The following is a 13,815-nucleotide window of genomic DNA, read 5'->3' as shown; positions in this document are numbered from 1 at the left end:
AAAGTCGACTCTCTGAAAATATGTGCCGACAAGAAATATCTCCCCACATATAGTTGTAGGTCTTTTCCATTTCCAAAACACCTATTTTTTTTTTTTTTTTTTTTTTTCACAAATGTGATCAATGTCATTGCTTGGAGAGTTTCTCCCAGTGAATACAACGCAGGAGGCAGGATGTACACTGAACCAGAGCTGGTTAAAAAAAACAAACAAAATAAATTAAAATGAAGATGCTTTTAGAATAGGGGATGGAAATATTCTTTCACTTCAGTGATTTTGTTTTTCTGCCGGCGCTCCCTGGCTCAAACCTTCAACCTCAATGTTCCAGTTCTGGGACTGACGGCCTCTGGAGGGGAAGCAGGAAGGTTTGAGGGTGGAAATGACTCACTGTGGGACACAATGTTGTGTTTTTTTTGCCATATTTTTAATTTTTTTTAAATCATAATTCATTAATTAAGTGTTTCAGACCTTATGGCTGTGCCACAAGAGCATTAACCACTTCACCACTGTGTCACTATGTTAACACACTGTGATGTGGAAGTAGGACACACTGGGAAGTTAAAGCATTTTTTTTTTATTGTTTTCTCAGTAATTGTGTCATTGCTGCTTATAATATAGGCTGCATTAATCACTTACTCAAGATCCGTTCACTCTGGTGAGATTTCTTTTTTTTTGTAACACTCCAATTCTTGCTGAGTGCGACACACAAGTTGTTCCAAGTAAAGAAGATGCGTGAACAAACAGGCGTATGTCAGTCAAGTGGAACCGGGCGGACCTACAAAGCAGTGTTGGTACAGGGTCACATGGAGTTGTAGTTTGTAATGCAGTGACAGATTTTCAAAGTTTAATTGAACATTGTTCGAAAACATTTCCCTGGCTTTGGCACGAGAAGAAAAAGTCAACAAATCAGTCCCTTGATTCGCAGCATCGGCCTTTTGTTCGGAGAAGACAGGTGGCATTTTTGAGTGACACTGATGTGTGGCCTCATGATAGCAGTGTAGGCGTGCAGTGTCACAGAAAGGTTGCTTTGAACTATTCCACGACACAAAGCTAACACGATTGTCTGTCACTGTGCTGTCTGGCCCTGGATATCCCTGCTTTCGTGTCATTCACACAAGTCGACTATTTTACAGTAATTGTTCCTGTATTTATTTACTTTGCCGGTCCTTAAGCCGTATTTGATACGGATTACTCACACACATGGCTGGATAATCCTTTTTTTATGTGTTTGACTGATAAGACAGTTTACCTGTTGCAGGATTCCAGGCCTGTAATCCAAATTGAAATTAATCCTTTGGTGAATGAAAACATGATATTCTTGTAGTCGGAGGTGACTGTACTTCCAGATAATGTTGCACAACTTTTGAATTGTCAAGCAGCGTTCACACGATTATGGGTTCTCCAGTTACACAAAGGAAAAGAAAAAAAAGAATAACAAAGCTTCATGTTTTCCTTCAAAAATACCACAGAATAATAATAATAGCAATTATGGCATAATACAGTTGGTATTGAGTTTGGATGATGTCAAATGAGCACACAGGCTTTGTAGTGTATTCAGCTTATTGTCAAAGATATGCAGAGACGAAGGTGTGGCCCCTGCTGCTCCTCACCCTTCGACTCCAAGTCATTTTGAATGTGAAACCTTACCAGTTGAGCATGTTCGGTAGGTTTCTCTTGTCACCTGAGTGTCTTGTGAAGACCAGGCTCAGCATAAGACACATCAGGTCTCACACATCGGGTTGAATAAGCTTTACAGACTGTAAAAATAACAGATTACTCCATTCGGCATTTGAAACAACAGCCTCCTGATCCACATTTTTTTTTTAAAACGTCGTCCTCCCATGCCATCCTCATCTCGGTTTTAACATAATTGGTTTAATACAATATGGCCGATGTGGCTGCATGTGAGCTTGTTCAGGAACAGAATGCAAACGCAGTGTTAATAATACATGTGAACCAGCTCGGTTGCAAGCGTTTAAACCCCGTGACACAATTGTTCTCTGCTGAAAAAGAGTGCCAGTGAAATAGCGTGTTTGTGCCTGTTCACAGTTCCCAAGAAAAACTTTAACACATTTTAAATACATCCATAATTCAAACGTAATGCATCTGAATCAAAAATGACTCCTTTTAAACAAAAGCGATTTGAAAGCATTTCCCCGATCGTACCAGCTGTTTGCTGCTTTTAATCATTCAACTCCAAAAGGCAAGTTAATGATAATAGAGGGAAAATATTACTTTTCATTTCATGCAACCAAGTAAAAATGGAATCAGTCAGAATGTGAAATTAATGTTTATAAAATAATTGACCTGCTATTAAAACAATTTTTAAAAAAAAGGAACGTATGAAATTTATCAACTTAAAGCAAAAAGGAAAAAAACATGAATCATGAATGAAAGACATAATATATGTTTCTTTTTTTTATTTTCAGGCTTTCCTTTTATGAAACATAAACCCTAATCTGGCAGTGTATAGTTAAGTGTTTCCATGACACTATTTTAAATCTTTAAGTCATGTTAAAATATGAGCAACAACAAAAAAATGTACATCTGATGTGTTACTGAAGGAAATTTCTATAGTTTGAGACTTTCAAGTGAGTATGAATAAACAGCATCACATGCTGATTATGAAGAGAGATTTCTCGCCAGTCTTTACAAAGATTTCTTGCAAAGTCACCTGCAGAACTGAAAGAAGCACATGAGACTGTGTGACATGTGTGGTTCAGTCTGCATGTGCCTGGAACTGAACCTTCGTGATCAAAAAATGTGAGATAAAGACAAAGATGACAGAGATTCCCCCATACATTATGGAGCGCTAGTCTCCTACAAGACAATGTCTTATTTACACAAGCATTACACTCCATCTGACTCACTAGACTGACTGGGTGTGTCTTTTTTAAAACTATTCTCTGTACAGTGCTGATGTTCATGCACACTTTGTTTACCTTTTGGCATCAACGCTTGAATCAGCAGCATTAAATTGAAGACGCTTTGTTAAAGCCAAAGGGACCAAACGTCATGTTTATGCCATTCTATTATGAGAAACATCACAAATATACTACATTGCTCTATAATATGCACAGCTATTTTAACCCCGATATTTTAGTATTTCCTTCACTCCTTAACATTGTTAGTTTAAAAGTAAATGAAGCGATGCAGCAAGGTATCAAATGTGGCCACTTGAATACGTTTATTCTTATTTTTTTTAATTTTACAACTATAAATAGACACACTCACATGTGAGTTCAGATTTTTTTCTCAGTTTGCAGCATTCAATCCTAAATAAGTGTTGTTGTTGTTGTGTTTGAACTAGCTAAACTTTCCACTTGTACTTGATATGACCTGCAGCTTGTTTTAAAAATGACAAATATGTTGGTTTTGTTTGACCGGACCAACAAAAACAGCTTAAAGAGAGAGATAAACAAACTTTCCCCTGATGAACAAGGATTCCTACCACTTATTTTTGTTCTATTTAAAGAAACCTGTTATGACAAAAATCTAACTGTCTAAATATAATTCTAATAATTTTTACAACTTGTTCATTTAGTTAAATTTATTTGTAACTTTGGGTTTTGAGAGTCTTTAAAAAACAAAACAAAAAAAACCTTTAACCGGCATAATTACATTAAACAAATGGCAAAAGCATTTTTTTTCTTTTTAAAAGAGCTTCATTAGCTCTGATTATATGGTGGTTGATGGAAGCTGTGTAGTTTATTGCAGTGGTAAAGTGCAGATAATTACACAAAAGATTTAAATGACTCTCACATCATCAATCTGTTCACACTGGGCTAACAATAAAAACTAGGTTTTCCATCTGAATAAAAAAACACAAACATCAAGATCAATCAAAAGAGTAGAATCGAAAGAAAAGGTTCAACTTATACAAAATCTCACGTCACTTCACTGCTTTGTTTCAGCTGAAGGGGTCATTTTAGCTTGAATGCTGGACTTCCAAATGTTTGTCTCATTACAAGATGTTATTGTTCTCTTGTGATCCATGAGCGATAGAAGAGGGAGTTAAAAAAAAAGCAATGCTCTTCTTGTGCTGGATAGATACTTTTTATACAAAATCCTCATGTGGGATTAAAATAAAATACAATGAAATGTTTCAACACACAAAAATGACTTTAATTTAGAATATCTGAGTTAACTGGACAAAACAGTTAATATTTAATAATGTTATTTGATAATCCAATGCATTTTCTGGTTTCTTTTAATACGATTGTAGCAGCAAAATGTATAAAAATGTTTAAAAAAATTATTAGCAATAGTTATGAAACTGCAAAAAGCAAAGGGAAGCAACGTGATTGACTGACGTAAACTCTTCAAGTTAATGTGACTGTATATTAACACGGAAATCATTGGCTTTGATAAAAAAATTAAAAAATAAATATATAAGTGCAGTAACGCAAAATGGCGTCACATCTTTCAAACACATTGTGTTCATTTTGCCCGGGAGTCAATTTTCTGGGGACGAGTGCCGAGGCCGGGCATGAATCAGAAACGTGTCGCCCATCCTTCCGAGTCACCTGCGTGACTGATGGAGACACATGAGACTGTGTGACGCCTCTGGCCCAATCCGCATGTGCCTGAACGTCAAGTCGCATGATGTGACCATGTGAGGGACGCAGAAAGCAAAACTTGCCGTGTCTTCCGTACAGCTGCTGGAGGTTATCTAGCAGTCACATCGTTTTTCAGGAGTTCACTGCAGTTTTTGTGAACAGCCGACTGCCTGACGGGCCTCGTATCTTTACGGCATCTGACTGTGTGGCAAGTTCCCGTGCGCACCTGCCAAGGTTCTAGGAAATTCCTCAATTCCTCTGCGGTTGCTCACGTGCTACCGCTAACGTATCAATTTAAAGGCCAAGTACCTTGAGTGACTTTTTTGATTGAATAAACAAATATGATGATGCGGGGAAATAAATTCCTAGAATAGAATTTGGATTGCAGCTTCGACTCTCACAGCTGACGAGCCACCACTGTGGGTGCACAAGCACGACCTTTGACCCTGCCGCTTCCCAGGCACAGCACTGAGTTCAGGTGAAGTATGACGAGGATGGGTTAAATGCAGAGAAGGAATTTCCCAAGGGCGATTAATAAGGTATGTTTTCTTTCTTCCCACCAGTTCTCACGTCACTTCACTGCTTTGTTTCAGCTGAAGGGGTCATTTTCGCTTGAATGCTGGACTTCCAAATGTTTGTCTGATTACAAGGTGTTATTGTTCTCTTGTGATCCATGAGCGATAGAAGAGGGAGTAAAAAAAAAAAGCACTGCTCTTCTTGTGCTGGATAGATACATTTTATTTATTAATCAAATCGTTTGTATTCTCAGTATTAACTGTTTCACTCGTGATTTTGAACTGAAGTTTATTCCACAATTTAACTTTGTTAACATTACACTGGCTACAAATTCGAATAATTTTAATCTTTAGGTATGTGTTAGAAAACACTTTGGTAAAAGGAAAAGTACCCTATTCAATAAATTAAAATCCAGTTGTAAAATGAACTCAGAAATGTAACGTAATAGAATAGATCATATCTCAACTGTTATCGTAGTTTTTTGGGTCATAAATTTTTTTTTAATTCTGAGTAAAATGAATAACAACCTGAATGAACATCAGATAAAACATTGAATTCTATTTGATGCATTTTTTTTTTTTAAACATACTTTTCATTCGCTCGTCGTCAGTGGAACTTGATCACTCTATAATTAGGCAACTTTTTCACCCTCAACATCAATGATGAGTTGCACTTGATCATTTCCTTCGTCTATTCACTCTGAATTATTCTCATGCAGGTAAAAACAAGGAACGAGTCAGTTTTAATAATGTCGAGAGTGGAACCGAAACAGTAAAGTAAAAACTCTTCCAAACTCAAGAAAAGATAAATACCTGAAAAATCTACTGGAAAGAAGCTAAAGGCACTGCACTCCTCAGACTAAATGTATCCAAACCAATAGTGTTGAGTGATAGTGAGCTGATAGATTCGGGGGATCTTAAGGTTCACCTTCCAACCGTCAGACTCAAGACAACATCTGACCGTCTGTGCAACAACTTCGTGACTCGACCTTGACCCAAACTTAACCAACGCTCTCCAGAGACGCCTGCACCGTGACGACAATCCAGTTTGAGATCAGAGGGCCGAGCATATGTGAATAAATCAAAATAAAGAAGTTGAGCTAACCGAACAAGAAGAAAATAACAAACGCAAACCAGCTTACTACATCATCCCTGTGGAAATTTGATCATGTGATAAGAACGGGCCTTTTAGTACAAAGTAATTTGCTGAATGCTAATTTTAGTGATGTGTGCCAGATTCTTCTCAGTTACAAATAAAATAGTTCTTCATGTTTCAGCTGTTGAGTGTGGAGCCATTTGGCAAGTCAGTACATTTAAGACAATGGCTGCGTGAAGGAAAGGACGAAAAAAAAAAAAGTGTTGTTGTTTGTCTGAATAGTTGCCACGAAGTGATCTGTGTCCCGCCTGCAGATTGACAGCAGCTCATAATATCTCCAGCAGGATCACTTCAGAGTGGTGCCTCTGAGGCAGAGCACGCCGCACCATGTGACAAGGACATCGCGAAAATACCTTCGACTGATAAGATCTCAACCCTCCATTCTGCTCCTCAGTCACATGTTGCACCACCCAGGGTTCAACTATTTTAGGCTGACATTGTATCGTTTCTGCCTCAACTGTAATGATTGATAAACGCTTTACAGGGAAGTCGTCTTATTGACTTTCATCTGCTCTGGGTCATTGAAAAATAAATGTTTTTTTTGTTGTTGTTGTTGTTGTTCAATATAGAGCTTTTTCTATCCGAATGTTTCCAGCAGCATTCATTTGTAAAACCAGAGGCTCTTTTTTGCTGGAGGGTTTTTTCTTTCAGATGTTTCCCGGGTTTTGAATATGAATGTGTGACTGAGCAGCATTGTTCTTCCTCTTCACACCATCTTGTTTCCTGACTGAGAACTCTTCTACTTTATGTTATGGCAGGGTGATCCGAAATATTATATTTCAGCTGCTGAATATTTATATCTACTTCCTGCCCGTCCTGTTAAGTTTACCCACGATACAGTATTTCTGTTTTCACAGGAAACAAAACACAAACTCAATGATAACATTTACTAAAACTCAGCAGCCCCACAATAGGAGAAGGATTTTTTTATTTTTTTTGAGGAAAATGATTGAAAAAAATATATTGTCATGAGAACCTGCAAAATGTCAACAGTTCATGTGCTGCGTGAATGACTTGATGACTTGATCAGATGTAATTCATTTGCTTTACATCAAAGCTATTTTTGTCTCATAGGCTACAGCTGACTGAACTTCAATGCCTCTCACTCTCTTCACAGCTGGTAAACTACTAATTCATTGCCCTGTCATTAATTTAGCTTAAGTGACTCTATGACTTTATGGCTCTTTGATTTCAAACTGAAATATAAAGTGCATAGAGCCATAACACAATGGAGTCATTCTCTGAAGCACAAGAGTGGAATTCAGCCTGTCCTAAAAGTACACCTGCATGCAATAAATCTCCCATAGAGCTTTAGACATTTCTGAATTAAGGCCAGCTAATGATGACTGACATTGGGAAATGTATTTTAATAGTATCTGACATCAAAGTAAAGGCGGGGTGTTTACAACCAGTAACTCATGAGCATGCAGCACTTGCGATACCATCAACCAGGAGAATCTCGACGCGAGCGGTGTTGCATAAGAAGCAGAAGACGGAAAGCAGATATCATCAAGAATGTTCTTTGTCTTAAAGTTTGAGGGCTCCTACACGCTATATGATGAATACTGAAAGTGGAATCTTGTCCTCCAGATAATCTCTGAGTTATGAAAATACAACAACGCATGTGAGGCTCAGAGTCAACCATGTGCCCGTTTACTGTACAGAACAGAGAGACTGATAGCGCGGGGAGATTAAGCTTGCAGGTTGATGCACACGAAGCAGACAATGTAGCGCTTCAAGGGTCCGAAAAAAGACTGAAATTCAGGTAGAATTCTGAAGTAAATTATTAAAGAAAAGAAGGCTTGACCTTAGAGTCTATAGCTTTTCGTTGAGTATTGTTTACTTTGACTTGTAAATGAGTACATATTAATCCTTCTTCCGCCTCAGGTGAGTTGTGTACAGCCGTGACATTTATCTTCTGATCCTGCTTCCAACGAACTTAAAGGTTTGCTGGAGCCTAAGCCCTGCTCAAACTGGACAAAATGCAGGGTGTACCTTGGTCCGGTCACCTGGTCATCACATCAGACAGTCGCCCACAGGCATTTGGACCCAAACAAGTATGTTTTTGATTGTTGCAGGTGAGGGATGCGAGAAGGTGGTCTGACTAAATGGTCTTGGTCTAAAAAAGGTTTTGGAAAAACACACCCAGGCCTGATAATTATCGCTGCTCATCACTCAACTCCTTTGATGTTCATTAACTGAGAATCTCCCTTCACACTCCTGTTCTCAGGCAGACCACAGATTTCTTACTGGAATTAAATCACCTGTGCACGGTACCATTAATTTTAATTGTTTTAAACCACCAAGAACAGTTCTAACTAAACAAGGATAAAGCAAACACCATCCACACTGATTTCCTCCGGGGAAAGTTTTTGGTACAAAGTATCGGATGGTTGCATTATTGGCGTATTCTCTTCACCAATCAACCTCACACACGCCTTCATTCAGAGTGAAGCATTCAAAATGATGAGCGGCGTAAGCCTGACTGACAGGTGCTTTCTCCTGAGACCAGTTTAATGCTTTCAGTGTGTGCATACCTGACAGTCACAAGTCTTTTCCCGTCGGAGATTAAGTTTTTCAAGTAATTATCTCACCTCCTCCTACAGACTTAGTATATACAATTATAAAGCGTACCATCTATACCATGTTTTCTTAAACTGAGATGAAACCTGAGACATTGAGCATGTCATTAGAATGGCTTTTGTTGCCGATGTGATCAAATGAAGTCCATCATCATTACACAGGCGTCATTACAAGCAGCGATTCCATTTTTTGCTGCTGCGTATTCCAGCGTGATGGTTTATGGGTTCTCTGTGCAAATATCAGCAGGCTGATGAGAGGAGTGGTTTTTGACCAGCTAACAGGTAAGATCAGTTCACGCCTTGTTTGACAGGTGGAGAGGGTTACACCTCCTCAGGTTCCTGTATATAAGGATGCTGACACTTGACTGGCAGTCAGTACAGGAGGCTCTGCTGACGATTGACCAGGATACAGAGTGCAGAAAGGCTTCGACATGGGGAATTGTTGCGAGAGTGCAGCCAACTTTTTTGGCCCGCAGAAGAACACCAATGTGCGGATCAGTCTGCCGGCCGTCTGCTTTGTTTGGCAGATTGCAATGATCGTGCTGTTTGGAGTGTTCATCCGGTACGATGAGGAGTCCGACGCACACTGGATTGAATTCAGGAGAGAAAATAACATCACCAGCGACATTGAAAACGACTTCTACTTCAGATATCCCAGTAAGTGCAACAGCAAGCAGCAGCCGTCTTCCAACACAGCCAACATTTTGATTGCGGGTGGTTAAATTTATGATCTTGTGCATCCAGTCAGGCACGTTTGTTCATTGAGAAGTAATTAGTGAGTCCTCAGGCATTCCATCACTATAGCAAAGATCACATTCAATTAAAAGGTCCAACCAGAAAGGTGACCACCCATTTGGCCTACATTTGATCAGAGATCATCCAAACTGCAGGATTTCTGACGGGAGGAGGGTGTTAAACATATTAATTTCAAAAAAGTCTTTCTACCATGTTTTCTTTTTTGATGTAACCACAACAACAACAATAAAAATTTTTTTAAAAAGATCAAATGCAGCAAAATGCATCTTTGATCAATTTTCTAGATGTTACACATGTCAGCCGAGCATTTACTGGTTACTAAATATGATGCAACATTGGAAAGAATTAACAAAGCAAACAACTGGCAGCTTTTGAACGCCTGTAAATGTAACAACATTTTAACACTCAACTGGAAAAAGAAATCACAAATTACAAATCCATCATTTATTAAATAAAATCTCAATCGGAGATACTTCAATGTAGAAATGCAGAGTGAATTCAAGAAAAAGTTTACAACTATTACTGTAAATAATTATTAAACAGTTGGTGTTTTGTTTCCATCTGTCCAGGCTTCCAGGACGTCCACGTCATGATCTTTGTCGGGTTTGGTTTCCTCATGACGTTTCTGAAGCGCTACAGCTACGGCGGCGTGGGCTTCAACTTTCTGATTGCGGCCTTCGGTCTGCAGTGGGCTCTTCTCATGCAAGGCTGGTTCCACGCGCTGAACCCTGAAACTGGGAAAATCACCATTGGCGTTGAGAGGTATGTCGCCTCAGTGTGTTGCACCACTCGACACCCAGACCGCATTCCTTGAGTGGAAGAAATCATCCAGCATTGTTCTTGGGTTCTCCTCATTCCAAACAGTTTAATCAACGCAGACTTCTGCTGTGCCGGCTCCCTGATCGCCTTTGGCGCCCTACTGGGGAAAGTCAGCCCTGTCCAGACACTGGTCCTTGCTTTGTTTGGCGTGACGCTGTTTGCGGTGGAGGAGTACATCATCCTTGACCTTCTTCATGTGAGTCTCGTCAAGCATGATCAACGCACGGGAAATTGAACTCTTAAGGCAGCGGCAACTTTCATCCAGATGTTGAATCTTCATATCTCATGCTTCTGCGGGCCGTGTTTCCAAATCAGCACTGAAATGTATTGTATTGTATTTCTTTCCACAGTGCAGAGACGCCGGTGGCTCCATGGTCATTCACTGCTTCGGGGGCTACTACGGTCTGGCCGTCTCCTGGGTCCTCTATCGGCCAAATCTTCACCTCAGCAAACGCCACCATGGATCTATCTACCACTCTGACCTGTTTGCTATGATTGGTGAGTGGCTGGCTTCGTCAGCTTCATGCTTCAACGGTTACAGTATATCCTCAGTTGGCCGTCATAACGATGGACTCTCTCTTCTCAGGGACGCTCTTCCTGTGGATGTACTGGCCCAGTTTCAACTCCGCCATCACAGACCACGGCGATGGACAGCACAGAACAGCCATCAACACTTACCTCGCCCTCGCCTCCTCTGTTCTCACCGCCGTGGCTCTCTCCAGCATGTCTCAGAAGAGAGGGAAACTGGACATGGTACGACGGCCACACTGCCAGTGCTGGTCTTTCCTGAAGCTGTTAAAACCCTGTTTCTTAAAACTGGTATTCTGTTTACCTGGCAGGTGCACATCCAAAACGCCACGCTCGCTGGTGGCGTTGCCATGGGAACAGCAGCCGAGTTCATGATCTCTCCATACGGTGCACTCATCGTGGGCTTCTGCATGGGCATCATCTCCACCTTTGGTTATGTTTTTGTCACGGTGAGTCTGCAGTTTTTCCAACCCATTCTGGTCTAATTGCTGCAAATTCAAAGCCACAAGTCAACTGCATGCTGGTTTAAAAGACACTAACCACACCAATTACATCACTGATGACTCCATTCAAAACAAAAAAAAACCCATTCCAGCTCCTGGAGCACATTTAATTAAACAAAACAAAAAAAAATTAATATATTACATACATATCAAGAGCATTAAAGAATGGAATGCCTAACATACATTTGTTAGGCATTTCCCCAAAAAAATTTCCAATGGACATTATCTTCAACACAAAGGCTTCCAAAAAGTTTTTTAAATTCTAATCTCACAGATGAGACAACAAATTAACAACTGATGTTTCTCATTCCCAGCCTTTTCTGGAGAAATCCCTCAAGCTCCAGGACACGTGCGGTGTCCATAACCTGCATGCAGTCCCTGGGATGCTCGGTGGCTTCATTGGGGCCATCGTTGCTGCAGCAGCCACAGAATCCGTCTACGGCCGCGAGGGGTGGGTGACGCAGCCAGACTAAAAACTTGATCAGTCCTGTTTGTGGCTTCATGCCTCTTATATCTGCCTTCATCGAGATTTTGTGATCGAATGCTCAGATATTTAAAGTTTTGATTTAATCAGACCGAAGTGAACCGGCTCTTACGACAACGTGTGTTTCGATGTTTAGGCTGATCAACACGTTTGACTTTGAGGGCGAGTTTGCGGACAGGACCCCGGGAACACAGGGAGGCTTCCAGGCTGCCGGCACGTGTGTGTCAATTGCTTTTGGCCTTGTTGGGGGAGCTATTGTTGGTAAGACTGAAAAATGTGTTGTGTAATACCATGAAAACCTGAAAAACTTCAATGTCTGTCTTTTGGATTTTTGGAAGTGTATTTGTTTGTAGAACACTTTTTGTTTTGACTTTCTTTTTTCTCAGAAGGCAATTTTGAAATATCTAACCTCAGCTTTTATCCTATTTAGTTGGAGATGACAGGGACAACTTGTGGTTAGTCACTTGGTTTAAGGCTTGTTCACTCTCTCTTTCAAGGTTTCATCCTAAAGTTTCCCATCTGGGGCGATCCAGGTGATGATAACTGCTTCGATGATGAAGTTTACTGGGAGGTAAGTGTGCATTTCTACCAGCAGAAAAGTCGTCTTGGGCGTTGGCTCCAGCAGTCTATCAACCCTCACCGCATTTTTGGTTTATGACCTGATTTCATCTGATGCAGCTCCCTGAGGATGAGGAGACTGTCCCTCCTGTTCTGGAGTACAACAACCACATGATACACAAGCACCAGGAAATGTGAGCTCAGTCACACTCACTCTCTTTTCCCCATTAATTTGTTTGTATTGAGCAGTGATTTAATTTTATCTCTCTCTCTCTCTCTTTTTTTTTTATTTCACAGCTCTGAGTCAAACTTCTCCGTGGAGCAAAGTTAGATTCACAAAGTGGGAGCCTGAACTGGTCTTATCGTAATGAACTTGATGTTCCTTAAATAACCTGAATGAGCTTCTTTTTTTTTTTTTTCCAAAAAAAAAGAGCAATTCTTCGAGAACGGAATGTTTTGACGAGCAAATCTCTGCCACTCCTTTCATCTGATGCCTCACTCTTGCTGCAACAGTTATCAAAATTTCTAATATATAGAGAAATAATGTAAATCAGATCTGGCATTAGTAGTGAAGGAAGCTTAAACAGCTAAATTGAATTCAATCTCTTTTTTGTTGTGCAACCAAAAATTTGATGAACCGATGTCTGCCACTGAATCTGACTGGTGAGATGGGAAGACGTGTTTAATGTAGTGAGAGCTGATCACAAAGCACAGAAAGTCAAAGTGATATGTGCATTACTGTCTATGTGCATTACTGTCTATTTACTTTCTTTTTGGTTACTGAATATTGTCACTGTTCATGTTTGCAATAGTATTTCCTTGAAACAAAAAGTCTGTTGAGTTGCATGTGCAGACATAAATGAAGTCAAGCGGGAATCAAAGATATTTCTGCTGCGAAATAATGTCATTTGTATGTTTTATATATTATTAGTTATTTCTTTGTAAGCTACATGTATATATGTTATCCCCTCATGCCTTGCAGCCTTTTGTTGTGTTGCTTACATGTACATTTAGTGGAAGGTTTGAGTAATTTCAGTAATGATGATTCTTCCAGTAGATTTCTCGCTGTTGTATTGAACCTTTCTGTCACTTTACCGTATCTGACTTCCTGGAATGGCATGCCTCCACCAATCACATTGTACTAGAATTAAATAATAAAGTCATTTTATTGTGTTTATGACATTTGTCTTTTTTTTTTAAAAAGCTAAACCAATGATTACAAAATAAAAAGTCTAACTAATTTTACTGAGGTGCAGTGATTACTAGTATTCCTCATAACGAGGTGGCTGGGCTTACAAGTCTGCCACTTAATTTGGTTTATATATGGAGAGAAATAATATTCTAAGTGGAAGCTGCTT

At 39.8% G+C, this 13,815-nt stretch overlaps 1 protein-coding gene across 1 annotated transcript; it reads left to right on the top strand.

Annotated features, from left to right (window-relative positions):
• The first annotated feature begins 9,239 nt into the window (after window positions 1-9,239).
• Window positions 9,240-13,594, top strand: rhcga (Rh family, C glycoprotein a). The gene is made up of 11 exons (XM_080500699.1): window positions 9,240-9,466; window positions 10,135-10,327; window positions 10,430-10,580; window positions 10,735-10,882; window positions 10,971-11,137; window positions 11,224-11,361; window positions 11,730-11,866; window positions 12,036-12,160; window positions 12,397-12,470; window positions 12,578-12,651; window positions 12,755-13,594. Exons 1-11 carry the CDS (start codon window positions 9,241-9,243, stop codon window positions 12,786-12,788), a joined length of 1,467 nt encoding a protein of 488 aa, XP_080356825.1. The 5' UTR covers window position 9,240; the 3' UTR covers window positions 12,789-13,594.
• The last annotated feature ends 221 nt before the right edge of the window (window positions 13,595-13,815 follow it).

Source organism: Blennius ocellaris (assembly GCF_963422515.1).
Source record: "Blennius ocellaris genome assembly, chromosome: 1".
Taxonomy (NCBI): Eukaryota; Metazoa; Chordata; class Actinopteri; order Blenniiformes; family Blenniidae; genus Blennius; species Blennius ocellaris.
Note: the sequence above shows the minus strand (reverse complement) of the source record. Positions and strands in the feature narration are given on the sequence as shown.